At 40.6% G+C, this 27,009-nt stretch overlaps 1 protein-coding gene, 1 long non-coding RNA gene and 1 other non-coding gene across 4 annotated transcripts in view; 2 read left to right on the forward strand and 1 right to left on the reverse strand.

Annotated features, from left to right (window-relative positions):
* Positions 1-325: 325 nt before the first annotated feature.
* On the forward strand, positions 326-9,137 carry LOC137320937 (uncharacterized). The gene is made up of 3 exons (XR_010962679.1): positions 326-1,030; positions 6,735-6,791; positions 7,627-9,137. It is a non-coding gene; the product is annotated as an uncharacterized lncRNA (long non-coding RNA).
* LOC137321309 (small nucleolar RNA SNORA13) lies at positions 7,087-7,216 on the forward strand. Its single transcript, XR_010962777.1, has one exon. It is a non-coding gene; the product is annotated as a small nucleolar RNA SNORA13 (small nucleolar RNA).
* A 3,114-nt stretch (positions 9,138-12,251) lies between the features above and the next one.
* Positions 12,252-27,009, reverse strand: part of epb41l4a (erythrocyte membrane protein band 4.1 like 4A) — a 340,503-nt gene continuing 325,745 nt past the window's right edge. For both annotated transcript variants that reach the window (XM_067982951.1, XM_067982950.1), the window contains 2 exons: positions 18,167-18,254; positions 12,252-13,034 (listed from right to left, as the gene is read on the reverse strand). In XM_067982951.1, the coding sequence (XP_067839052.1) occupies positions 12,906-13,034; positions 18,167-18,254 (217 nt within the window). In that variant the 3' untranslated portion in view covers positions 12,252-12,905. The remainder of the gene's footprint in view (positions 13,035-18,166; positions 18,255-27,009) is intronic.

Here is a 27,009-nt window from a genome sequence, read left to right on the forward strand (position 1 = left end):
AAATAATTCGTGATATTTTCTTTCCTCGCCCATAGTATAACACATCTGTATCCACAAACTAACTGTTTACAACCCCGGAAGAAATCCCTAAATTTGAGTGAGTGAGTTTGCCTACCTAAATATGGTCACTGCATTCTGAAGGTAATTCGCTCTGTGAAACGTTTCAACACGAAAAGGCGCTTCATTGCGTTAAATGCTTTTATTTCTCAACGCAAGTTCAATCACGTGACGAATCAGCCACGGCGGTGGGAGGCGAAGGTACCGGCGATGAGGGCGTCAATCATCTGGTGCAGTTTACTCGCACCGCCTCTGCCTCATGGTGACTAGGCAAAACAGTGTGTGAGGAGGGAGAGCTTAATTAGGGTCAAGGGAGCATAATTTAATATATCTGGTCGGTAAAAGTTATAGTTAGATTATGAAACGTTACTTCATTGTTAGTACCTGTGCCATTGAATGCTTTTTTTAAAAAAAATTGCGCTTTAATGAGGAAAGCCATGTGGTGTTAGGTTTAAATGTTGGCGCGAGCCGGTTAATCCGCCTCTGCTCGTGCGGACGGGGTGACCAGAGGAACGCTCGCAGCTCGCGGGAGGGGAGGGCGGTTGGTCCTTCGCGTGTCTTTCGCCGCCGCCGCTTCTTTCATTGAGCGCTGGACTTTACTCGTGCTCCTTAATCTCTGGAGGACGGCCCTTCGCATTGTCCGGTCCGGTTCGGCCGCATGTTAACGATGCAGTCGGACATGAACACGTGTGCGTGAGGGGCTTATCAGTGTGAGAGTTAAAATGTTCATCAGTTAGTAGGAATAGAGCATTTACGGCGGGGAAAGCTGACACCTAAAATGGAGGTTGAGCATGGTGGCGTCAGCTCCAACTGCCAACTTGCATCGTGCAGGGGTCCAAACGACCGGCTGCTTAAAGTTCCAGGTAATAAGATCGGCAATTGGACGTCACAACTTTTAATTTTAACTTACAATCGCGATCCTATCTCGTGAGGTTTGGATGTGTGGCATTTCGTGTTCTGAACAGTTTTAAAGGTGAGTATTTAGTGCAGTCAATATCGGTATGTGTGATCACAAGATACCAAAGTTGTTCACTAGTTCATGTCACTGTCGCGATATTCTGTGAAGATGATTTTATTTTTACCCTCCCCTCTTGCTGTTGTTTTTGGAGCGATGGCTCACGCTGGAGTACAGGTCTACAGGTGGCACCTAATAGAAGGCCATTCGACCCACTGAATCTGCTCTGCCATTTTGTTGGCCACGGCAGCACTCTAATCCCAATTCTCTCGTATTTTTGCCTCCATAACTCGAAGTGACTCATTGTGTGAATGGCCTGTTTGACTGTGGCCATGTGGCAACTGATTAGCCCACATGGCCTCTCCCAATAAAGGTTATTGGATCATGGTCAGATACAGTAATTCTGGCACTTTTTTTTTCTTTTCCGTATCTGGGGGATACAAGCTGATTGTAGCGTTGATCACAGTCTCGTATTGTTTCATTTGCTCACTGAGGAAACTTATGTACAGCTGTAATTCAACATAAAAATTCTCTCATCGTCTTCTATTGATTCACCTTTTAACAAATAAGTACGCAATATAATATTTTTAATACTTTTGTTGATTTATGGAAGTAGTTAAAGTTTAAATATACAAATGCAGAGCGCCGACACGGGCCGAATGGCCTCCTGTGCTGTAACCGTTCGATGATTCTGATTAAAATGCTTAACAAAGTATATCTTGGGCAGATGTGTGGTTAAAACCTCTTACAAGATGCTTTTAATTCAGGGACATTTTTAGCATTTGTGTAACAGGTCAAACTGTGTTTTGATGTACAATTTATATCAATGACTTGGATGAAGGGACCGAATGTATGATTGCTAAATTTGCTGATGACAAAGATAGGTAGGAAAGTAAGTTGTGAAGAGGACCAAAGGAGTCTGCAAAGGGATATAGATAGGTTAAGTGAGTGGGCAAAAATTGGCAGATGGAGTATAATGTGGGAAAATGTGAACTTGTCCATCTTTGGCAGGAGGAATAGAAAAGCAGTATATTATTTAAATGGAGAGAGATTACAGAACTCTGAGGTACAGAGGGATCTGGGTGTCCTCGTACATGAATCAAAAAGTTAGTATGCAGGTACAGCAAGTGATCAGGAAGGCAAATGGAATGTTGTCACTTATTGCAAGGGGAATAGAATATAAAAGTAGAGATGTTTTGCTATAGTTGTACAGGACATTGGTGAGACCACATCTAGAATACTGTGTGCAGTTTTGGTCTCCTTATTTAAGAAAGGACATAATTGGTTTGGAGGCGGTTCACTTGACTGATTCCTGGGATGAGGGGGTTATCTTATGAAGAAAGGTTGGACAAGTTGGGCCTGTATACATTGGAGTTTGAAACAAAGAAGATCCTGAGGGGACTAGAAGGGGTAGATGCTGAGGGGATGTTTCTCCTTGTGGGAGAGACTAGAACTAGGGGCCACAGTTTAAAAAAAATAAGGGGTCTCCCATTTAAGACGGAGATGAGAAATTTTTTCTGCGGGTTATGAGTCTGTGGAACTCCCTTCCCCAGAGAGTGGTGGAGACAGGGTCATTGAATATTTTTAAGGCTGAGATAGATAGATTCCTGATTAACAAGGGAGTCAAAGGTTATAGTAGGTAGACAGGAAAGTAGGGTTGAGGGCACAGTCAGATAGCCATGATCTTATCAAATGGCAGAGCAGGCTCGAGGGGCTGAATGGCCTACTCCTGCTCTTAATTCGTATGTTCATCGAACAAGATGGGTTCCAGTGTGGGACAAGTGATACAGGGGACTATTAGATGGGAAGGGTAGCATTGTACATTCTATTGCTTTATTTGGGGGAGGGGGCGAATGGAATCTGAATGAAAAAAGATATTGAATTTTTAAATGCCTTTTGTGTTACTCATTCTTCATTTTATTGAATTCATGCAGTGTCAAAAAGGCAGAAAGAAATACCGTTTGCATTCTTATTCACTCTTGGTCTGTGTACTTGAGTGTAACCAGATGCAAAAGGGACATCAATAATGTTGCGCTGTGCTTTGTCAACTTTTTACCATTATCAGTTCCTATGTCCACGTGGTATGTCTGCTGCAGCACTGCACCTGGTGGGAGGTGTAATTACACTGTGGCAAGATGTCGACATAGGAATTCGTAATGAAATATAAAAATGTTTTACTGTACTTTAAAATGGGGGCTGAATTTTATCTCCTTGTCCAATTATCCCCTCCCTATATGTAACACCAGCAGCATTGTTCTTTGGGGTTGGGAGATTCCAGATTGAGTCATTCTAAACTCATGGCCTCTGGTGTTGGCCAAGAGACTTTCCCCCTCCTTTTCAGTGAGGGGTGGGGCTAGCTAGAACAATATGGATCAAATTATTAACACCTATAATTTCTAGAATCCTCAGCAGGTGCATATTTATGACAGTTTTGAGACTGGGCATGATTTTTTTGTGTTTGGGTATTATTCCATCTTGAGCAGTTTTGAAGAAAGCTGCATTTCATGCAAATATGAAACTGAATTCAAATTGTCTGTGCTGTCATTTTTAGCTTTGCATTTATGGTTCAGTAATTTTGACTCTAAAACAACACTAGTGTTGTTATCAACTTCCAGAAAAGATTGATATTGCATATCTTGTAATTTTTTTAAATAAGGATCACACTATAATCCTTAAGTTCCATGTACACTATTCACTTGATACTTATACAAACAATACTAAAGCCTACAATTGTTAAAGTAGTGCAAAAAAATAATAGTTTTTATACTATTGCAAATAGTATAAAAGTTGGGCTAATTTTTATCGCATGTGTGCTTTCCTTGAAAACTATCCACTTCACACTCCACTGTATAGTTTTAGCTTGTTTTTTTTAAATAAAAACCTATTTTATATATAAATCTGTTTAGATTCTCATGTTCTTTCTAAATGACTGATCTTTGATTTTGTATTTGGTTCCAGAGGTTAAAAACATGAAGGAATTCTGAACGGTTTAGGTTACTTTGTGTAAAATTAATGGTTTCTGAATTGACTTAATGTAGTTACTTCAATACAAGCTTGATGCACATTATTCAATGAACACTGTTGACAGTTGCTTATGGGTTTCAGAAAATGTTAGTTCTGACCCCATTCCTATTAGGTTCTTCTTTGTGAAAACCCTTTAACTCAAATTGTAATATGTTGCAGATATTCTATGAATTCAAGCACTGTGCCCTTTTTTTCTTAATTTCAAGTTATGGCCCATATTCCATGTGTATAATATGCATTAATGTCAGCTTTCACACATGCCCAGTATTGTACTAATGGTACAGGTGCTGTAATTACTTGGAAGTTATTGCTAGAAATAGCTGGAGTTATTCCAGGTGTTGTATGAACTTGTTCTCTGCTTTGTACACTTCTAAGTTTTAACTTGTTGCTTCACTGACATGTACTGTACCAACCCAATTGAAGTTTTTCTCCTACCTGTGCACATCTCCTTCCAACAAATGGAGCAAATTTACTGATTTCATGTTTGACCAATTGCCTTTTAGCCCCTACAACTTGGGACATGTAGCATTTGATTTCCTTGTGTAATTATAATTAGTTTTATTCCAAAAACGTGTTTACCCTGTTCCAAATTAAATATTTTTGTTGGAACATTGCTCCGTATACACACTAATTTGGAGAGGGTGTGGAGGAAATTTTTTTAGCTTGAGTTCTATGCTCTAAATCAAATTAACAACCTGATTGCTATTCATCTGTTTCACTTAGCATATTGCATCATGTCTCAATTTATTTCGGCAATGAAGTTTAGTCCTACGTTTTTATTTTCATAGTCTACAACCTTGTGTCAATAACTTGTCCAAAACATCAGTATCCTTTCAGCTTTACCTGAACACAATATTCATCATATCCATATGGAAATGGGGGAAATCATCATTTGACTAATTAAAGTCCATTGAGAGCATCCCAGCCTATGACTGTTATTGCTTCATGTTGACTGGACGCTTTCAGTAATTGTCAGTTACTTGTCAAGTTTTTTTTTTCCTTTTCCTATGTTTCTATTATCTTGTTCGGATGCACAACCTTGTATAGTGCTTGGTCTCAGCAGAACGGTATATTTACCTGCCATTCTCTAGTTCCTCTAATTGCTCTGATCCTTTTTAAATGCTATTAATGTTATTTGGCTACATTCCATTTAAACAATAGTACCTTCAATGATGAATAAAATAATTGAAAACTGAACCCTTAAACTCCATTAGCCATTGCCCCCGACCATGTCATCTTATCTCTTGTTTTCAGACTCCTTAGTCAATTTTCCTTTAATTCTATGAACCTTGAATTCCAAAATCCACAAAGCTTGTTTCAAATGCTTTATTAAAATCCAAATAAACTTCCTCTGCTTGATTTTCATTCAATCATTTTAGTTACTGCATCAAAGAATTCTAGTAAACTTGAGGAATGATCTGTTGCTTCTAAATCATGCTGACTATTACTGATGGTTTCTGCAGTCATTAGCATTCAAAGATTGTTGATTTTTCCCACAGGCTAACTAGTTTATAATTCTTGAGTTCATCTGTTTTGAATACTAGGTACATTTCCTATTTCAAATATTTACTTGACAATTTGCCTTTAAGGTGAAGTGTCCTTTTAAAAAAAAAAAAAAAAAAAATTTGCTTCTGTTTAGCATTATTTGAACTATAAGACCATAAGAAATAGGAGTAGGCCATTCGGCCCCTCGAGCCTGCCCCGCCATAGCTGATCTGATTTTTACCTCAACTCCACTTTCCTGCCTTTTCCCCATATCCTTTGACTCCCTTGCTGATCAAAAATTTGTCTAACTCAGCTTTGAATGTATTCAATGACTCAGCCTCCACAGCATTTTGGGGCAAAGAATTCCAAAGATTCACGACCCTCTTGGAGAAGAAATTCCTCCTCGTTTGTCTTAAACGGGCAACCCCTTATTCTGAGACTCTGCCCCCTAGTTTTAGATTCCCCATGAGGGGTAACATCCTCTCAGCATTTACCCTATCGAGTCCCCTCAGAATCTTGTATGTTTCAATAAGATCTCTTATTCTTCTAAACTCCAATGAGTATAGACCCAATCTGTTCAATCTTTCCTCATAAGACAACCCTTCCATACCCGGAATCAACCCAGTGAACCTTTGAACTGCCTCCAATGCAAGTATGTTCTTCCTTAAATAAGGACTCCAGAACTGTACGCAGTACTCCAGGTGTGGTCTCACCAGCACCCTGTACAGTTGTCGCATGACTTCCCTGCTTTTATACTCCATCCCCCTAGAAATAAAAGCCAATATTCTGTGCCCTCTGGATTACCTGCTGCACCTGTATGTTGACTTTTTGTGTTTCATGTACGAGGACACCCAGATCCCTCTGTACCGCAGCATTTTGTAGTATTTCTTCATTCAGATAACATTTTGCTTTTTTATTTTTCCTCCCAAAGTGGGTGACTTCACATTTTCCCACATTATATTCCATCTGCCAATTTTTTGCTCATTCACTTAACCTGTCAATATCCCTTTGCAGACACTGTGTCCTCATCGCAACTTGCTTTTCCACTTATCTTTGTATCATCAGCAAATTTGGCCGCAAGACACTATTCCTTCATCCAAGTCGTGGAACTGTTAAGATTCAACGGTTTACGGGGCTCATGTTCACACACGACTGCAGCATTCGCAAAAATATATTCTTATGAACTTGACCTCCTTATAATATTTTCTTTTAGACTTAACTGAAAATCCTATATTTCTGGGAACCTAGCATCTGCCTAAATTGGAGAAAGGTAAGAAAATAGCTGCTTAATTAATTTTAAGAACTGCCAAATTGAACAGCTTAATTTTAATGGCAATTAAAGTGGATTAACAATTGATTAACATGGACACATCAAATGTTCACTGCTGTAAAGTTAAAGGGACCTGACTTTGTTTTTAAAAATTTTGGGATTGCTAGCTCTAACTTACACCAGTATCAAGTTTTTGGAACTGATCCACTGAATCAGCGATTCCAAATAGCAATTTATCTCCACTTGGACTCAGCCTTTTTGACTAGTGGAAATCTTTTTTTATTATTGAAATATTGGCCTTTGTGTTGCTCAGTCATTAATTACTCTGTAAATGATTGTGGTGTCAAAAAAGGCAAACATTAAACACTCTGCAACAAACATACAATTCAGCAACTGAGGTGTCTGGAGTTGCAAGCCTAACACTGACTTGCATTCAATTGATTGATTCAGCAGAACAGACCAGGGATGTAGTCATGTTATTGCTATGGAGCATGGGGCCATGTTTATTTGCATATGTTGCAAGTTACTGATGTTAACAGCACTGTGACCTCATTAATGGGTAAATCTAAGGACAGCCCTTTCCAAATCTCTATGCCCAGAAAATTCAAACAGGACAAACCAGCAAATAGCAAAATTAAGCATTAAAAGGTCTGAATTGCCTGGGCTCTGAGAACAAGAATCCTGGGACTTTGGGGGTGGGGGTTGAGTGGTGCAGTTTGGACACCCTTACAATAGGCCACCATTTTAAGTTTTGCCAATAAAGTTGAATCCAAGCTTAAGGCCACTACGCAAATAAAAGGGAAACTTGACACTTAATTTTTTTTTCCTTTTGCAGCAATTCCAACGTGACTCCGTGTTAAAATCTAACCTCTTGGCAAATCGGACAGAGGATATAGAATTTAGTAACGGAACATCTCTAAGGACTTGGACTTTACACTAAAGGATCTCCCATTTTGAATTTGTTACAGTTGCTGATATTCATACTTCACAAAAACTGCACTTCATGATTAGCTCGTTTACATCACTTTGAAGATTTGGTTAGCACTGAGTGAGACCAGCATGCCTAGCAATGTTCTGTTGTGGGTGCACGGCTGGTTAGATATAATACCGTGACAGAATGAACTTGTGTCTTGTGGGTAGCTTTGTGTATACTGTTTACAAACTACCATCAATGCATAATTGCGTTTATACAGTGAGTTATTTAGATCTCAGGTTGGCAGACCAGCAATATTTCAGCTGCTGATTGTGTGGGTTTTTGTGTTCTTGCTTTATCACTTTGCATTTCAGTTAACTATCAGAAAGCTGTTAAACATTGCGAAGATTAACACCATTGTCTTTGGCCCCCACCACAAACTTTATCCTTACCACTGATTCCATCCTCCTCCCTGGCCACTGTCTTAATGTTGAAGCCAATAGTTTGCAACCTTGGCATCCTATTTGACTGCTAGTTGAGCTTCCAACCCCATCAGCTCTCCCATCACAAAGACAGCCTACTTACACTTCAATATCATACATCTTTGTCCTGCCTCAGCCCATCTAATGCCAAAACCCTTGTCTACACAGTTGTCACCTCCAGACTCAAGTATTCCAATGCTGTCCTGGCCTGACACCCATCTTGCACCCTTTATAAACGTTAGCTCATCCAAAACTCTGCTGCTCATACTCCCACACCTGAATTAAATCTTGCTCACCCATCACCCCTGTCATTGCTGACCTACATTAGTTCCCAGCGTGCCCGCACTCCTGCCCCCACCCATGCCACCAATTTAATATTCTCATCCTCTTCACGTTCCTTCATGGTCTTGCCCTATCTCTGTAACCTCCTCCAGCCTTATTAGCCTTGAGAACTCTGCATTCCTCCAGCTCTGACCCCTTGTGTATCCCCACTCTCCATCCCACTGGCAGTTATGCCTTCAGCGTCTAGGCCCTAAGCTCTGGAATTCCCTCCCTAAACCTCTGTGCCTCTCCACATCTCCTTTTGAGATCCTCCTTAAGACCTACCTCTGATCAAATGTTTAGCCACCCCATCTAATCTTTGGTTTGGTGTCAATTTTTGTCTGATTATGTTTCTGTGAAGCGCCATAAGACATTTTTCTACGTTACAGGTGCAAGTTGTTAATTGAGATTGTCCTTAATCATGGTGTGTGTAATTTTTTGTTTTCTATGTGGGTATGATTTGATGTAAAACAAAAAAAATCTTGCCCAGCCTAATTACTCCAAATTGTGCATAATGCTTTTCTGTAACTTAAATCTTGCTTATTTAAATTTTGTATAAATATGAAGAGAATTTAAACATAATTGAAATGAACTAAATAAAAGGTGATTGAAAAGATCACCATTTTGAAACTTTTGTCTCTTACTTTTTTGGGGAGGAATTTATTAACATTTCTCAAATGTTGCATTCTGGAAATGCAAACTAAGGCACTCCCAAGAACATGTGTTCCAATAAAGGGAGGGAACAGTCTAGATAACATGTAGAATATGGATAGCAGCATAGGTCCAGTTATCTCGAATGTATCTGTAATTAAATTTTGCTGTTGCTTGCAGGCCAAATGCATCAAAAGTTGAAGCACATGGGAGTAGCTGGCATATTATCCAGGGACCTCCATTCAAATCCAGCCTAATCAATGAGTATGTTTTGGTTCTATGTGGAACACATTTGGATAGCCTAAACATGGTTCTGAGTGAGATTAAAGTTCCTGCGCAAGAATCAATCAGGGTGCAATGTTTTCTAATCCTACAGGCCTGAGAAGTTTAAAGGGATGAAGCCATTTTGTGCACAACTGCATAAAGAATAAACAAACAGGCAAATGCTTGGAAGGGGGAGGCTGCATCTTGGACACTTTGGTGTAAGGAATGTCCCTCCAACATGCTGGATACCCAGGACTGTCTGACCCAGAACTTCTTATTTTTAATGCTATACCAGTATGTATAACTATGCCAGCAGACTTATTACATCAGTACTCCTGGCAAATGTGTAATTATGCAAGTTAAACTGGATATGTTGGTAAAACATGACAAACCATAGGCATTTAAAGTACAGTCCCCACCACTTATACTGCCCATGCTTATGGTGGCTGTCTTTACCAGGCAATTTCCCATAACCATTTCCATCACCATAGAAATCAATTACAAAAGCGACGCTTACTAAGAATGAAGCGTGCAATTCATCAAGCTCTTCGAACTTTCATTGCTAATGGAGTGCATTTGAAATCCTCAAACGCTCTTCAGCTAAAGAGAGCTGAATGGGGCTGAAGTATGCAACGGTCTGGTCAGTTTCACCTCTGGTTTAGGATTGAAGCGATTGCAATCGCAGGAGGTCTAGAGAACGATGAGGGGTAACTGAAGGTGGTGGAGCTGCCTGAAAGGACTTAATGCCAGGTAATCCTCACTTTTTAATGAGGTGAACAGCTGCTTGAAATGCCCAAAATAGTCAGCGTGCTTAATACGGTTTAAGCATACTGTTGTAATTTACACGACACCTATGATAATGGCAAATGGTTATTGCCATTTACCCAATATAGGTGGCTATCCAGGATAAGCAGGGATGCTATAAATGGTGGGGACTATTGGTTTGTGGTTCCTTGCTGTGTGCAAATAGGCAATGTGGCAGCCAATGTAAGAACAATAACAACACTTCACGAAGTAACTCACCAATTCTTTCGGAAGTCCTAAAGTGACGAAACGTGCTATATGACTGCAAGTTCTTTTTCTTTTAACAGCTCAAGCTATCTGCAATATCTTCGTACTCCTTCCAATGTTACTGGGTCTCTGGTGAATTTAACTGCAAGGTTCCAAAACCAATGGAGGCATTTTTTGGCCTTAGGTTTTGCTATCTACTGCATCTCCTTCCTTAGCCGCTGGGTTCTATGAAAAGGGAGGGAAACCAACTGGAAGTTGTGGGTCACTAGCATTGGATCCATTGCAGAAAAGTGTGACCAAATTGATAACTAGTTTAAGGCATTTGAGCTATGAGGAGAGGTGGAAGAAACTGGGATAAAGTTCTTCAGACTTGAATGGAACATACTGTATGCATTCAAGAGGAGTTTGTGGAATTGTGGTAACGTGTATGTACATAAACAGACTGGTATTGTTAAATTTTCAGGAAAGATCTGTGTAGAAGAGATCTGTCTTACAAATTGTTGATTTATTTTCCTCACTCTACTGCTGTGACCAAACGCATAACATGCAAAATACAATACAGCAACAACCATAATTTTCAATTTAATTCCCTGAAAGATTCCTAATCTAGCATATCATTGCTTTGCATGTAGTTATTCTCCCGAACAGCCCATTCAATGCTAACAATTCTAGAAATTACAAATAGTTCTGGTGTTTCTCAGTTAATCATTATGATTATATATGTCCTACAGAATCAAAAATGGGATTGGCAATAGAAACTAATCACAATTGAGAATTGCAATGCACAGAAAATACTGACAACACTGATTAAGATACTTGTCTCTCCATAGCCCTACTTAAAAGGAAAAAGAGTCGCATTGTGGTCAGTCTAAATGAGCCTTTAATCTCCTGTTGCTGGTGAGTTTTCCTTATTAGCAGCAGGTGCTAAGTGGCCACTACCACCTACCAGTTCTTGCTATGAGGCAACAGATTAACGCTGCTTTATGCATTTCATTTAAATCTGGATTATATACGCAATAATCGCCTTGCAATCCTCAGTGCCCACACTGTTAATTCAATTACGTAGAATGTACAGCATAGAAACACGCCATTCGACCCAAATGGTCCATGCCGGTGTTTATGTTCCACATGAGCCTCCTCCCACCCCTCTTCATCTAACCCTATCAGCATAACTGTCTATTCCTTTCTCCCTTAAATGCATCTATTTGCTTCAACTACTCCATGTGGTTGCAAGTTCCACATTCTTACCACTCTGGGTAAAGCAACCTGGGCCAGATGTGTTCACTCCTTTTCACTGACAAAAAAAATTTTTTTCTTTTTAAAAAAAAAGCAGCACCTGATTTCCACTGGCAGTGAATTTAAATATTGATATATTTACTGCCAGTCAAAATAATCTAGGTGGAGAAGCTAATAAGAGATTGGCTCCACTGACTTATATTCACTTCAACTGTTAGCAAATATATTTTACAGTTTCAAGTGTTCAAGTTGCATCCAAGATATACATGAATTTACAGAAGAGTGCACTATATGCTTTCAGAAATATGCAACAAATTCTGATCACATGTATAACATCAAATAATTGACATTTCAATGCACATAAATTGAGTTTAGTAAAATGGAGATTAAGTACATCAAAATCAACACTAAATGTTGCTAACTGACGGGGTGTTATCAGAAACTAAATTATCGATGATCATCATCAAGCACCCATTTGTTCTATCCTTTTCTCTCACCAAGTGATGGTCTGAAAAATCTATTTACCTCATTAGATTTTTATTTTGGTGAAGTATAAAGTGTGATCCATTTATAGTCAGCCTATTTAAGAAGCATCTCACATTTTTATTGACAGTCCACTAGGGGATCAAATGTAAAGCATCTAAAGGAGTTTTCATGGGAACAGTCTACTGGATACACTGAACAAATAATACTATTAAGGTGTATTATGCTATTCATTTGTAAGAGGAAACACAATTTTTACTTGCTGCATACAATTGAGAGTAATGTAATAACACTGATGCAGAAAGCATTAATGCAGTAGATAAACATTCCAGTATTAAATAAATTTGTATTTTTTTCATGTGTATTGATGGTCAGTGTTTTATGAACATTTCAGTACATACAGAAGTATAGAAAAATCTTGTATACCTGTTTCTAGAAAATATATTTTTTAAAAAAGAGGTACTTGGTCCCAAAGTCTGTTGTCAGTATAATTTAGTTTCCAGTTACTTCAGTCATTTGCACTTGACACACTGATAAAAGATCAAGCCTTTTTAAAAAAAAAGTTTGGTACATATAAGTCTGGAGGATTATTTGAGATCGGTCTAAAAACATGCTCAAACTCCAGAAATAGACTTATAATAACAAACAATTTCAAAATAGGTTTTCTCTCAAGGCAATGTTATTGTGGCAGATAGAATCTTCAATACATCACAGCGTGCCCAATGTTTTCTTCAGTTGATAGTTTAAAGGTAATCAGGTCTCAGTCTTTATCCGTGGTGTCTGTATAGTTCTAGAAGTTTTAACACTGTATTTTGAATCCCAGTCATCACTTGATGTTTGTGTCTTTCCTTCTGTTGTACTGCCTTCAGATTTGTTTCTCTTCTGTTTATAGCAGAATTTTTAAAAAAATGTCATTTATTAACATAGAATTTTTATATCACTAAATAGAAAATTAGTAACTTTGTTCAGGAGCAAGATAATGGTTGTATTCATTTTGATTTTTTTTAATAAAAGGATTATGTACTACACCTTTTAAGTAACTTTACTTGACTTAATTTTCTACTCTCCAAATCACCAGTAAAAATTCAAAGCAGAAAAATGGATGAGTGGCTGCCATTTTAATAGTGTGTTTCGTCATTTCATTTGTGACTTCCCTATCCATAGTGCCCACTCTCATCAAATACTTTCTTGACCAATTTTTATAGCTGGATGTTTTGGGGGGCAATTGTGTGCAACTAACAGCAAAAGACATTTTAGGAAAGATTTTCTCTTCGCTATGTATAATGAAGTCATAAACATGTTCTTCATAAATAAGGTTATGATTTCTTTACAAATAGTGAACCGAGGAATTCTTCTACTTTATATATGTTTTTAAAAACAGCCACACATTTTAAAGTGCTGAAAAAGCAATCAAACAGCATGTAGATATTGAGTCACATCGATTGATATGAGAAACTATGGCCGCAGGAGACCTGCACAATTGGACTTTATGGAGAAATAATCAGACAAATAATCAAGAATTCCTTAACTGTGAACTTTTTTTTTATAGATCAACTTCAATCCACAGACTTGAGCACAAAATCTAGGCTGACAGTTCAGTGCAGTACTGAGGGAGTGCTCTGCTGTCAGAGGTGCAGTCTTTCGGATGAGATGTTAAACTGAGGATCCATCTGCCTTCAGGTGGACCTAAAAGATCCCATGGCACTATTTTGAAGAGCATCATAACTATTTTGAAGAGCAGGGGAGTTCTTCCCAGTGTCCTGGCCAATATTTATCCCACAACCAACAGCACTAAATCAGATTTTCTGGTCAGTTGGTGTTTGTGAGACCTTGCTGTGCGCAAATAGGCTGCTGAGTTTTCTACATTACAACAGTGGCTACACGTCAAAAGTACTTCATTGGCTGTAAAGCACTTTGGGACACCCTGAGGTTATGAAAGGCACTATATAAATGCAAGTTTTTTGTTTTTTACTCCTTTCACATTCTTAACTAGTATTCTTTGTATTGGATACCATATATGGTATTGTATTGGATAAGTACCTGAAGAGGAAAAAATTTGCAGGGCTATGGGGAAAGAGCAGAGAAGCAGGACTAATTGGATAGCTCTTTCAAAGACCCGGCACAGGCACAATTGGCCGCCTCCTGTGCTGTATGATTCTATGATTTTTAACTTATATGCCCTCGTTTTGACCTTGCACCAATGAACAATACCCTTGGATTAATTGTGCCGATTTCCTTCATAGTACTGAAAACACCATTTAAAAGACTTTGAAGTATCCTCTCTGCCAAAGGAATTAGGTCAACTTTCTTAACCTTTCCACATAACTTAAATTACCTCTTGCCTAGAATAATTTGTTAACCAAACTATTTGGTATATTATCCTAATGGCCTTGAAGGATGCTGGGGAGGGGGGTTAGTAGAATGACAAATCTCACAAAACTGATCAAGCCTAGACAGTCTCAAAGTAAATAGAGTAAAAATTTCTCATGGCTCAATATCTGTTGTATATTTGCCCATAGGCCACAGAGTGGTGCTTAAGCTCACTGACCTACATTGGCTCCCAGTCCAGCGGCGATTTTAAAATTTTCATCCTCGTTTTAAAATCCCTCCATGGCCTTATCCCTCTCTATCTCCGTAACCTCCTCCAGCCCTACAAACCTATGAGATCTCTGCGCTCTAATTCTAGTTCCTTGCGCATTCCCGATTTTAATCGCTCCGCCGTGGGTGGCAGTGCTTTCAGCTGCCTAGGCCCTAAGCTCTGGAATTCCCTCCCTAAATATATCCGTCTCTGTACCGCTCTCTCCTTTAAGAAGCTCCTTAAAACCTACCTCCCCTGTCCTAATACCTCTTTAAGTAGCTCAGTGTCAAATTTAGTTTGATAATGCTCCTTTGAAGCACCTTGGGACGTTTTACTACGTTAAAGGTGCTATATAAATGCAAGTTGTTAACTGGTTACTGAGAGGTTAGTGGGCCTTACATCATTTCGTGGATATATTCAAAGCCACTAATTTGCGATTTTCATTGGAAAATAGATGGAGCCACAGAATACAATCCCCAAGCTACCAGTAAAAATCCCAGAAAATCCTGTAATTCAACATATCAGCATTTAACTTTCCGTCACCAAATACCAGTGGCCCTGGATATATTGTGCTGATTTGAGGCAAATAGGTTGTTACCTTAGTGGGAGTATACTATAAACCACCAAATAGAAAAGAATATAAAGATGGAAATTGTACACAAATTTAGAGATGTTTGCAGTGTTACCAGAGTTGTAATTATGGGAACTTTAGCTATCCTAAAGTAGACTGGAATAAAACAAAAGTGGGAGAAGTTGATCAAGTTGTACAAACAGCAAATGGGATCCTAAGTTTTATATATACGGCATAGAATACAAAGTGAAGAGGTAATGTTAAACCTATACAAATCATTGGTTACGCTGCAGTTAGAATACTGTCTCCAGTTTTGGGCACCTTACTAGGAAGGATGTCAAGGCCATGGATAGGGTGCAGAAGAGATTCACCAAGATAATACTAGTGATGAGAATATTTGGTTATAAAGAGAGACCAAAGAAATGAGTGCTATTCATTAGAACAAAAAAGAATAAGAGGGGGAGATTTGATAAAGGTGTTTAAAATTATATGGGGTTTTGATGAGATATATTGGGATAAACTATTTCTACTGCCCAGGGAGTTGATAACTAGATGGCATAAATTCAAAATCATAACCATGCATGAAATGCCCTATGTTGGAAACAATGTTGGAAGCAGAATCTATAATAGCTTTTAAAAAGGAAGTGGATAAATATTTGAAAAAGAAAACTTCAAGAGTATGGGGAAAGGACAGGGAATGGGAGTGAATGAATAAGTCTTTCAGAGACCCAACACTTCTGTCTGTAAAATTCATTGATTCTACTAAGGGTACTCTGATATCCTGGTTTTAACTGTGATGGATATCATTGATTTTGTAAGGGCTGGCAAAGAGGACTTTAAGTTGGTCCTGAAAGGCCCGCTGGAACTCGCCAACTCCAGAGTGGCGCACAGGCCAGCTTGGAACAAAACTTCTTGGTCTTCCCTTGTGTAGTCTGATGTGTGTATTGCTGGCCATTCCCCTTACACAAATACACTGCCTTGAAAAACCAGATGACAAAGCTGTAACATCAACCATGGTTTCAATAATTCTAACTGATGTTAGGCTGACTGACCTGTAATTGCCAGGTTTATCCTTCTCCCTTTTTTTGAATAGTGGTGTAACATTTGTAATCCTCCAGTCTTCTGGCACCATCCCCATACTTAAGGAGGATTAAAAGATTGTGGCCAGAGCCTCCATAATTTCCACCCTTAGTAACCTAAGATGCATCCCGTCTGGACTGGGTAACTTTTCTACTTTAAGTACTGCCAATCTTTTAAATACCTCCTCTTTATCTATTTTTATCCAATCCAATATTGCTGCTATCTCCTCCTTTACTGCTACAATGGCAGCATCCTCTACTCTAGTGAGGTATCTCATTGATTCCAGGCCCTCTTTTGGTATTGGTGTCTTCCAGGCACTTGGCGATTACAGTAGTACAGTCCCCAGCGCTTATAGCGGGCGTATTGTGTTGACGTGATTTACCTGCTATATGCAGTGGAAGATAAATCCATAAAGGTAAATAACCAACATACTTTGAAAAAACAGGTAATCTCCACTTAGCAACTGCCTCTCCTAATTGTTAGCAGTTGCATCCAGAATCTCATCATTAAGGTAACTGCACTTCAATCAGCTGTTCGCACCTAATTAAAACTGCTTGAAAACCCAACTTTGGCTGAAACCAGCAGAGCCTTTTAAATTGGTATGTACAGGGTATGTACTTATTGAACTACCCGAAATAGTGGGCAAGCTGAATAAGTTTGTAATTGACTCCTACGGTATTGGCAGATGGTTAGTGCCATTTGCCTGATATCACAGAATCATACAGCACAGAAAGAGGCCAATCAGCCCATTTTGCCTGTGTTGGCTTTTTGAAAGCTATCCAATTAGTCCCACTCCCTGCTCTTTCCCCATAGCTCTGCATATATTTATATAGCGACTTTCATGACCGCAGGATGTCCCAAACAGCCAATGAAGTACTTTTGCAATGTAGTCACTGTTGTAATGTAGGGAAACGCAAAGCCAATTTGCAAGCAGCAAGGTCCCAAAAACTACAATGCCATAATGACCAGATTATCTGTTTTAAGTGATGTTGGTTGAGGGATAAATATTGGCCAGGTCATCAGGGAGAACTCTCCTGCTCTTCTTCGAAATGGTGCCAGGGGATCTCATGGGTTTAACATCACATCCGAAAGACTGCACCTCCGACCGTGTAGCACACCCCCAATACTGTACTGGAGTGTCAGCCTAGATTTTGTGCTCATGTCTCTGGAATGGGACTTGAACCCACAACCTTCTGACTCAGAGGTGAGAGTGCTACCACTGAGCTACAGCTAGCTAACGTGTAAGCGGCTGCCCGTGCCAAGCGCGGATGGTGTAAGTGGTGGGGACTGTATTGGCTAAAGCATCATGTCCATCTGCATTCAGGATGTGACTGATGCACAATCAAAAGGACTGGTGGGTTAATTCAGTTCTCTAAGTGTGGAGAAACAGTTGGTTACACAGTAAAAGTATTAGGCCACTATAACTTTTCCCAGATTGCTGGGTATGGTGGAGTGTATCCACATAGGGATATGGACACTGTTATTCGGATGGCATATATAAAGAATTCCATTCCCTCAGCATGCAGATAATATGCATTGCACAGAAAATAAACTTTGATTATTATAAAATATGCAGAGTTAATACAAGACTCCTTCATCTTTAACTGGTCCTGTGTGTTATTTATTTGACCAGGACAAGCAAATGTAAGGCTGACTTGGGGATCATATTACCTCTACATTCTGGAACTTACTGCAATGCTGACAATATTTTCTTCACAATGACACGTGCTCCAAGAAATCATGTTACTTTGTCAATATTATTTTAATGGTTTGAATAAAACTTACTTGATTCAATGTTGAAGATGATCCGTGAGGACCCTGAGCATCTGAGACACGGGTTACAGGCAGTGGTGGTACAAGATCAGTCCTAGCGCTGAAAACAAATGGATTCATCTGCACTATTTTCTTTTTATAATTTAAAGATTAGAATTTCTATTAACTGCCAATGACCAATAATCAAATTAGCTTTATTATTATGTCATAATCATTAATACTTTAGTGTATAAAGCGACATGTACTATTTACAATTGACACACTAACCAATGGATTCTATAAAATGCCTAAACCCAAGAATCCAAAACACAATAAAACTGTCCCATAAATTTGACAGTATACATTTAACATGAGTGATTATTAAAATTGTATTCTAAGCTTAAAAATTACTATGCAACATAAGCAGATAAACTCTTAACTCTATGTCTGCTATTTTAACTGAGGCATTAAAAACAAATGGGTTAACCTCTCCACTAAAATAGCGAACAGGGGAATGTCATTCGAATGCATTTGTATAATTTCTAGGCTATAGCTTCTTCTCTTTGAAAAATGGACTGAATAACAACTCTTATCAGATTGAGACCCAGATATTGAACCAGCAAGTGATTTATTTAACTAAAACATGCAAATGAACAGCATACAGTATAAAACACTAAATTAGATACTGCACTATCCACCTCGATACATAAAATAATAAAGATGCCCCTCACATTCTCTCCATTCAAAGACTTTAAAACAGCAGTTTGCTTGCTGTAGTTTCAATCTGGTCAACTCTCCTAGTGGGCCTTTGGAATCTTAAAACAGCACTTGGCTGTGGCTGAAAACTGACTGTCAGGTAAATAGACTTCCCGCAGAAATACAGTAAAAACCCTTTTGACGTTATACTGAAACAAGTGGCAATAAACAACTGCATCTTTCATAATTACATTAGGTCAATAGCCATAATTCTTTAAAAATTTTATTATCATAGTCTTGTAGCGTCATCTTCACATTATTTCAAGTAGTTCCACAATATGCCACAATTACATTAATTGGCCAGAATGTATAGTATTGGCAGCAATGGAAAAACAACTGCATCTCTCATAATTATATTAGATCAACATTAATTACTTGGAAAGTTTTTCCCCCCCAAATACAATTGCCACGACTAATACATTTTGGAAAACCTCTCGCAGCCTGTCTATAACCGAAGTGTCAATTTGAATAAATCAAATAGAACAACACCTAAACAGCAAGGTGTCACAAAGTGCTTCTGATGAACAATGCATCTGAAGTGACCCTTTTTGCATGTCCGACTGTAATGTAATTTGCCTCCATCTTGCAGAAAAGACCTAGTTATTACTGATCTTAAGCCTTATGACTGACTTGAACCCCGTTTAGTAATAAGAAATACAAGTTGAAATTTCGACATAGACAAAATGTATATTTTTTCAGTCTTTTGGCCAAATTTCTTTGCTCCACTTATGGGAGTTTGCTAATAATTCAAAAGCCTATTTACGTTTCCCACTATTTTTAAATTTTGGTATCAGATTGGATTTAGTGAAATTATTCCACAGAGGTAAACAGTACCTGCACTTAGTCGACTTGCTATTGATACAGCTTTCTCCACCAGTTCCCTCTCTTTTCCTCTGGCCCTTGTTTGTTTAGTGCCTCGTCATTGTTGTTGCTGCTTCTCCTGTTTCTCAAACATGAATATGGCACAGAGTCCCTTTTCATCAGCCTCAAATTTGAGGTGTTCCTTCTCCTAATGTTGTTCCTTTGTAACCTCGGTTTGTTTCTTTGCAGCCTCGAGTTTCAGCACCTCTAGCTGGTACACCTGTTTTTTTGTTCTTTCATCAACAGCCACTAGTTCCCTATGCTTTCTGAGACCCTTTTAACTACTGCTCAACTAATTTTTTTAAAAGTTTGAATGGCCTACTGATCTGTTTGTGATGTTCTATCCCATCTTATTCTGCTACCACTGTTATGTTTTGGGGTTTGTACTTGATATATTTTGCTCTGGTTCAGTGTCTTAGACCAATCCCATTGGTGAGCCCTTACTCCCTAAAACCCACAGTGTGCCTTTAACTGTCCAATATCTAAGTAATTTTTGGTGAGTTCAAAGATTGAATGGAAAACTCATGTCACTATATTCCGACTACTGGTGATATCATATGCCCTCAAATGATCTTCCTCGACTTCAGAAGGCAGTATAATAAATACTTCATTACTCTGGTTTAGGCTATAAATCGTCAAACAGATTTATTAATCAGTAAATGGTTGTGAACAGAAACATTGACACATTGTGGATTTACAGGAGTTACAGTCTTAACTAAACCTCCTTGGATTTGATATATAAAAAAAGTTGCGTCTGCTACATTAAACTGCAACATAAATGACTTGATATGAATTCCCTGAATATTAATCTTTATATGGTGATTTGTTGCTGACCATCCAGAGAGTCACTCTCTGGCCTATCTATATTTCTCTGATGGCTTCAGATGGACTACCCAGTTTAAACAAGACAGGCTGAGAAACACTTTAAAAAAAAATTGTCCATTACAAGGGAAATTTAAGTATGTCTGTCTTGAATTCAAAAAGAATGGCCAATTAAACCTATATTCAAATAAATCCCATTAATGCTTCCATTTGAATTAAATGGATACCTAACCAGGCATAATATCTATACTCTTGGGCTTTGTGTATCAAAACAAGCTGGGCCATTGTGTGCGTGTGAATCTGATTTTAACCCTTATGTATTGTGACGTAAGAACTGATACAACCGAATTGCAAGTTGGGAAATGCAACATATACCTCCTGCTGTTGTTTGAAAGGAAACAGTGGCATAAAAATTCAAATGTAAGGAATCTTACAACACCAGGTTATAGTCCAACTGTTTTATTTGAAAATCACAAGCTTTCGGAGGCTTTCTCCCTCGTCAGGTGAGCAAGTGTGGGATTCCATGGAAGGTTACCGCATTTATAGTCAGAGAACAATACCTGGTGAATACAGATAATCTTTCCAACTGACCGTTGTCAAGGCAATCAAAGTGACAACGGGCAGTTGGAAAGATTATCTGTAATCACCAGGTATTGTTCTCTGACTATAAATGCGGTAACCTTCCATGGAATCCCACACTTGCTCACCTGACGAAGGAGAAAGCCTCCGAAAGCTTGTGATTTTCAAATAAAACAGTTGGACTATAACCTGGTGTTGTAAGATTCCTTACATTTGTCAACCCCAGTCCATCACCGGCATCTCCACATCATAAAAATTCAACACGCCAGTGTATCTTGACACCCAATGACAACCATTCCCTGTGGTTTCTAGATCTGGCTGCAGGACACTGCAAAGTTTAGTCATTCCCTCCTTGGGGAATCATAGGCTCCACATGCAGATTTCTTCAGCCAGATCAAAGCATGATTGCTTTGGCCTGTATACATGGGTGTCGGTGTAAGTGCAGCTCTGGATCCTCCTTAATTGCTTATGGTGCAAATGCACCAGTCTTATGCACATCCTCTGATCCTCCTTTAGAACCTGCAAATAAGGATAGCCAGGGGCTCCAATGTAGGCAGCACACAATTACAGTTCCCTAGAGAAACAGGCACGGATAGGAAATACAGCTTTATTCAAAATGATACTCCATGGGAACAGGGAGTGTGGTGACTGTCCACAGGGAATCAGTGTGTGACTTTTGAGATGGAGGTGGTCCAGTATTCCTTGTGTGCTAGGTCAGTAGATTTTTTTTTATTCATTCATGGGATGTGGGCATTGCTGGTGAGGCCAGCATTTATTGCCCATCCCTAGTTGCCCTTGAGAACGTGGTGGTGAGCCGCCTTCTTGAACCGCTGCAGTCCGTGTGGTGAAGGTTCTCCCATGGTGCTATTAGGTAGGGAGTTCCAGGATTTTGACCCAGCGACGATGAAAGAACGACGATATATTTCCAAGTCAGGATGGTGTGTGACTTGGAGGGGAACGTGCAGGTGGTGTTGTTCCCATGTGCCTGCTGCCCTTGTCCTTCTAGGTGGTAGAGGTTGTGGGATTGGGAGGTGCTGTCGAAGAAGCCCTGGCAAGTTGCTGCAGTGCATTCTGTGGATGGTACACACTGCAGCCACGGTGCGCCGGTGGTGAAGGGAGTGAATGTTTAGGGCGGTGGATGGGGTCCCAATCAAGCAGGCTGCTTTGTCCTGGATGGTGTTGAGCATCTTGAGTATTGTTGGAGCTGCAATCATCCAGGCAAGTGCAGAGTATTCCATCATACTCCTGACTTGTGCCTTGTAGGTGGTGGAAAGGCTTTGGGGAGTCAGGAGGTGAGTCATTCACCGCAGAATACCCAGCCTCTGACCTGCTCTTGTAGCCACAGTATTTATATGGCTGCTCCACTTAAGTTTCTGATCAATGGTGACCCCCAGGATGTTGATGGTGGGGGATTCGGCGATGGTAAAGCCGTTGAATGTCAAGGGGAGGTGGTTAGACTCTTTCTTGTTGGAGATGGTCATTGCCTGGCACTTGTCTAGCGCAAATGTTACTTGCCACTTATCAGCCCAAGCCTGGATGTTGTCCAGGTCTTGCTGCATGTGGGCACAGACTGCTTCATTATCTGAGGGGTTGCGAATGGAACTGAACAGTGTGCAATCGTCAGTGAACATCCCCATTTCTGATCTTATGATGGAGGGAAGGTCATTGATGAAGCAGCTGAAGATGGTTGGGCCCAGGACACTGCCCTGAGGAACTGCTGCAGTAATGTCCTGGGGCTGTGATAAATGGCCTCTAACAACCATTACTATCTTCCTTGTGCTAGTTATGACTCCAGCCACTGGAGAGTTTTCCCCCTGATTCCCACTGACATCAATTTTACTAGGGCTCCTTGGCGCCACACTCGGTCAAATGCTGCCTTGATGTCAAGGCCAGTTACTCTCACCTCACCTCTGGAATTCAGCTCTTTTGTCCATGTTTGGACCAAGGCTGTAATGAGGTCTGGAGCTGAGTGGTCCTGGCGGAACCCAAATTGAGCATCAGTGAGCAGGTTATTGGTGAGTATGTGCCGCTTGATAGCACTGTTGACGGCACCTTCCATCACTTTGCTGATGATTGAGAGTAGACTGATGGGGCGGTAATTGGCCGGATTGGATTTGTCCTGCTTTTTGTGGTCAGAACATACCTGGGCAATTTTCCACATTGTCAGGTAGATGCCAGTGTTGTAGCTGTACTGGAACAGTTTGGCTAGAGGCACAGCTAGATCTGGAGCACAAGTCTTCAGCACTATAGCCAGGATGTTGTCGGGGCCCATAGACTTTGCTGTATCCTGTGCACTCAGCCATATCTTGATATCACGTGGAGTGAATCGAATTGGCTGAAGACTGGCTTCTGTGATGGTGGGGATGTCGGGAGGAGGCCGAGATGGATCATCTACTCGGTACTTCTGGCTGAAGATGGTTGCAAACGCTTCAGCCTTGTCTTTTGCACTCACGTGCTGGACTCTGCCATCATTGAGGATGGGGATGTTTATAGAGCCTCCTCCTCCCGTTAGTTGTTTAATTGTCCACCACCATTCACGACTGGATGTGGCAGGACTGCAGAGTTTTGATCTGATCCGTTGGTTGTGGAATTGCTTAGCTCTGTCTATAGCACGTTGCTTCCGCTGTTTAGCATGCCTATATTCTTGTATTGTAGCTTCACCAGGTTGGCACCTCATTTTTAGGTACGCCTGGTGCTGCTCCTGGCATGCTCGTCTACACTCCTCATTGAACCTGGGTTGATCTCCTGGCTTGTTGGTAATGGTAGAGTGAGGAATATGCTGGGCCATGAGGTTACAGATTGTGCTGGAATACAAATCTGCTGCTGCTGATGGCCCACAGCGGCTCATGGATGCCCAGTTTTGAGCTTTTAGATCTGATCTGTATCTATCCCATTTAGCACGGTGGTAGTGCCACACAACACATTGGATGGTGTCCTCAATGTGAAGACGGGACTTTGTCTCCACAAGGACTGTGCGATGGTCACTCCTACCAATACTGTCATGGACAGATGCATCTGCGACAGGTAGATTGGTGAGGATGAGGACAAGATAGTCCTGTAATTGCTGGCACACCTCTTGGTGCAATGACTGCTTAGTACTGCACATTATCTGGCACATCATTTGATTGGGACATATGTGCCATTGCCCTGAGAGACAACTCAATCATCCTTCAAACTCTTGCTATTCCCCATTGCAGGGCATAACCTCCAGTGATCGGGGTGGAATCAGACTACTGGCCTGCAGTGACATCCCTGAAGTCCTAAGTTATGGCTGTCTGAATCCAATTTCCCAGCATTCTGAATTTGGACAAGACTGCATAGATTGGAGCTTGAAGTCTCTCGAGCCACAGTCAGCAGTCATTAGGGAATCTATGCCTGCACTTAAACTTTGGCCGATTTGTGGGGAGGGGGGTCCAGCGGAGTGGACCCTGGAGTGGCTATGGTCTCCATGGTGGTCTGTAGCTTGGTTAGGCAGTCAAGCTGTGCTGCATAAATGTGGGTAGCGGACACCTACATACTTGCCCATAAAATTTGTAAGCTGCTTGGCACTTTCTCAAATGACTTCATGAAGCATAGATGCTCAAATATCGAAATCTGCTGGTAGGCAAACCCTGTGAGGTTCGTACTTATGCACTCAACATCTGAAGGAGTGTTGGAGCTAGCCCTGTGAACAGCAGGTTTGGGCTCCTCCACCTTCACTCGTCCCTCCTCATGTGCTCTGTGACTCACTAAGTGTTCCCTCCTGCAACTTACCAAATGAAATCCCTGGAGTATCTGTGATCCGGTCAGAGGCTGGGTATTCTGCAGTGAATGACTCGACTCCTGACTCCCCAAAGCCTTTCCGCCATCTACAAGGCACAAGTCAGAAGTGTGATGGAATACTTTTCACTCGCCTGGATGAGTGCAGCTCCAATAACACTCAAGAAGCTCGATAACATCTGGGACAAAGCAGCCTGCTTGATTGGCACCCCATCCACTACCCTAAACATTCACTCCCTCCACCACCGGCGCACCGTGGTGGCAGTGTGTACCATCTACAAGATGCACTGCAGCAACTCACCAAGGCTTCTTCGACAGCACCTCCGAAACCCGCAATCTCTATCACCTAGCAGGACAAGGGCAGCAGGCACATGGGAACACTACCACCTGCACGCTCCCCTCCAAGTCACACACCATCCTGACTTGGAAATATATCGCCGTTCCTTCATCATTGTTGGGTCAAAATCCTGGAACTCCCTACCGAGCAGCACTGTGAGAGAACCTTCACCACACGGACTGCAGCAGTTCAAAAAGGCGGCTCACCACCACCTTCTCAACGGCAATTAGGGATGGGCAATAAATGCTGGCCTTGCCAGCGACGCCCATATCCCATGAATGAATTTTAAAAATGTTTGCCACTGTTGGATTGTGTGATGCAGGGAGCTGTGAGGTGCTGGGAATGTGGCAGACAATCATTTCAGCTGAATCTTCTTCATCGTTACCTGTAAGATCAAAAGAAAAACTATTTTACTATGATGTGGTAAGACATTATTTCAGACAGATCTGACATGATGAGATATTACATGTTATGCTGCTATGGAGAAGTGTATGCCTATGTCAGAGAATTAATGAATGAATTGGGGGAGAAACAATGAAAATCAAACATCTGGTTCCAGCCCTCAGACTTGGGAGAAGATCACAATCTTGCTCTTCCCATTCCCTTTACTGCTTCCCAGAATTTGGAAGGCCCTCTCCTAATAGGGAATCAATGGGCTCTGGTTGTGACGTCCCTCTTAGAATCATAGAATCATAGAAGTTTACAACATGGAAACAGGCCCTTCGGCCCAACATGTCCATGTCGCCCAGTTTATACCACTAAGCTAGTCCCAATTGCCTGCACTTGGCCCATATCCCTCCATACCCATCTTACCCATGTAACTGTCCAAATGCTTTTTAAAAGACAAAATTGTACCCACCTCTACTACTGCCTCTGGCAGCTCGTTACAGACATTCACCACCCTTTGAGTGAAAAAATTGCCCCTCTGGACCCTTTTGTATCTCTCCCCTCTCCCCTTAAATCTATGTCCCCTCGTTATAGACTCCCCCACCTTTGGGAAAAGATTTTGACTATCTACCTTATCTATGCCCCTCATTATTTTATAGACTTCTATAAGATCACCCCTAAACCTCCTACTCTCCAGGGAAAAAAGTCTCAGTCTATCCAACCTCTCCCTATAAGTCAAACCATCAAGTCCCGGTAGCATCCTAGTAAATCTTTTCTGCACTCTTTCTAGTTTAATAATATCCTTTCTATAATAGGGTGACCAGAACTGTACACAGTATTCCAAGTGTGGCCTTACTAATGTCTTGTACAACTTCAACAAGACATCCCAACTCCTGTATTCAATGTTCTGACCAATGAAACCAAGCATGCTGAATGCCTTCTTCACCACCCTATCCACCTGTGACTCCACTTTCAAGGAGCTATGAACCTGTACTCCTAGATCTCTTTGTTCTATAACTCTCCCCAACGCCCTACCATTAACGGAGTAGGTCCTGGCCCAATTCAATCTACCAAAATGCATCACCTCACATTTATCTAAATTAAACTCCATCTGCCATTCATCGGCCCACTGGCCCAATTTATCAAGATCCCGTTGCAATCCTAGATAACCTTCTTCACTGTCCACAATGCCACCAATCTTGGTGTCATCTGCAAACTTACTAACCATGCCTCCTAAATTCTCATCCAAATCATTAATATAAATAACAAATAACAGCGGACCCAGCACCGATCCCTGAGGCACACCGCTGGACACAAGTCTCCAGTTTGAAAAACAACCCTCTACAACCACCCTCTGTCTTCTGTCGTCAATCCA

The sequence above is a fragment of the Heptranchias perlo genome, chromosome 4, assembly GCF_035084215.1.
Source record: "Heptranchias perlo isolate sHepPer1 chromosome 4, sHepPer1.hap1, whole genome shotgun sequence".
NCBI classification, from domain to species: Eukaryota; Metazoa; Chordata; class Chondrichthyes; order Hexanchiformes; family Hexanchidae; genus Heptranchias; species Heptranchias perlo.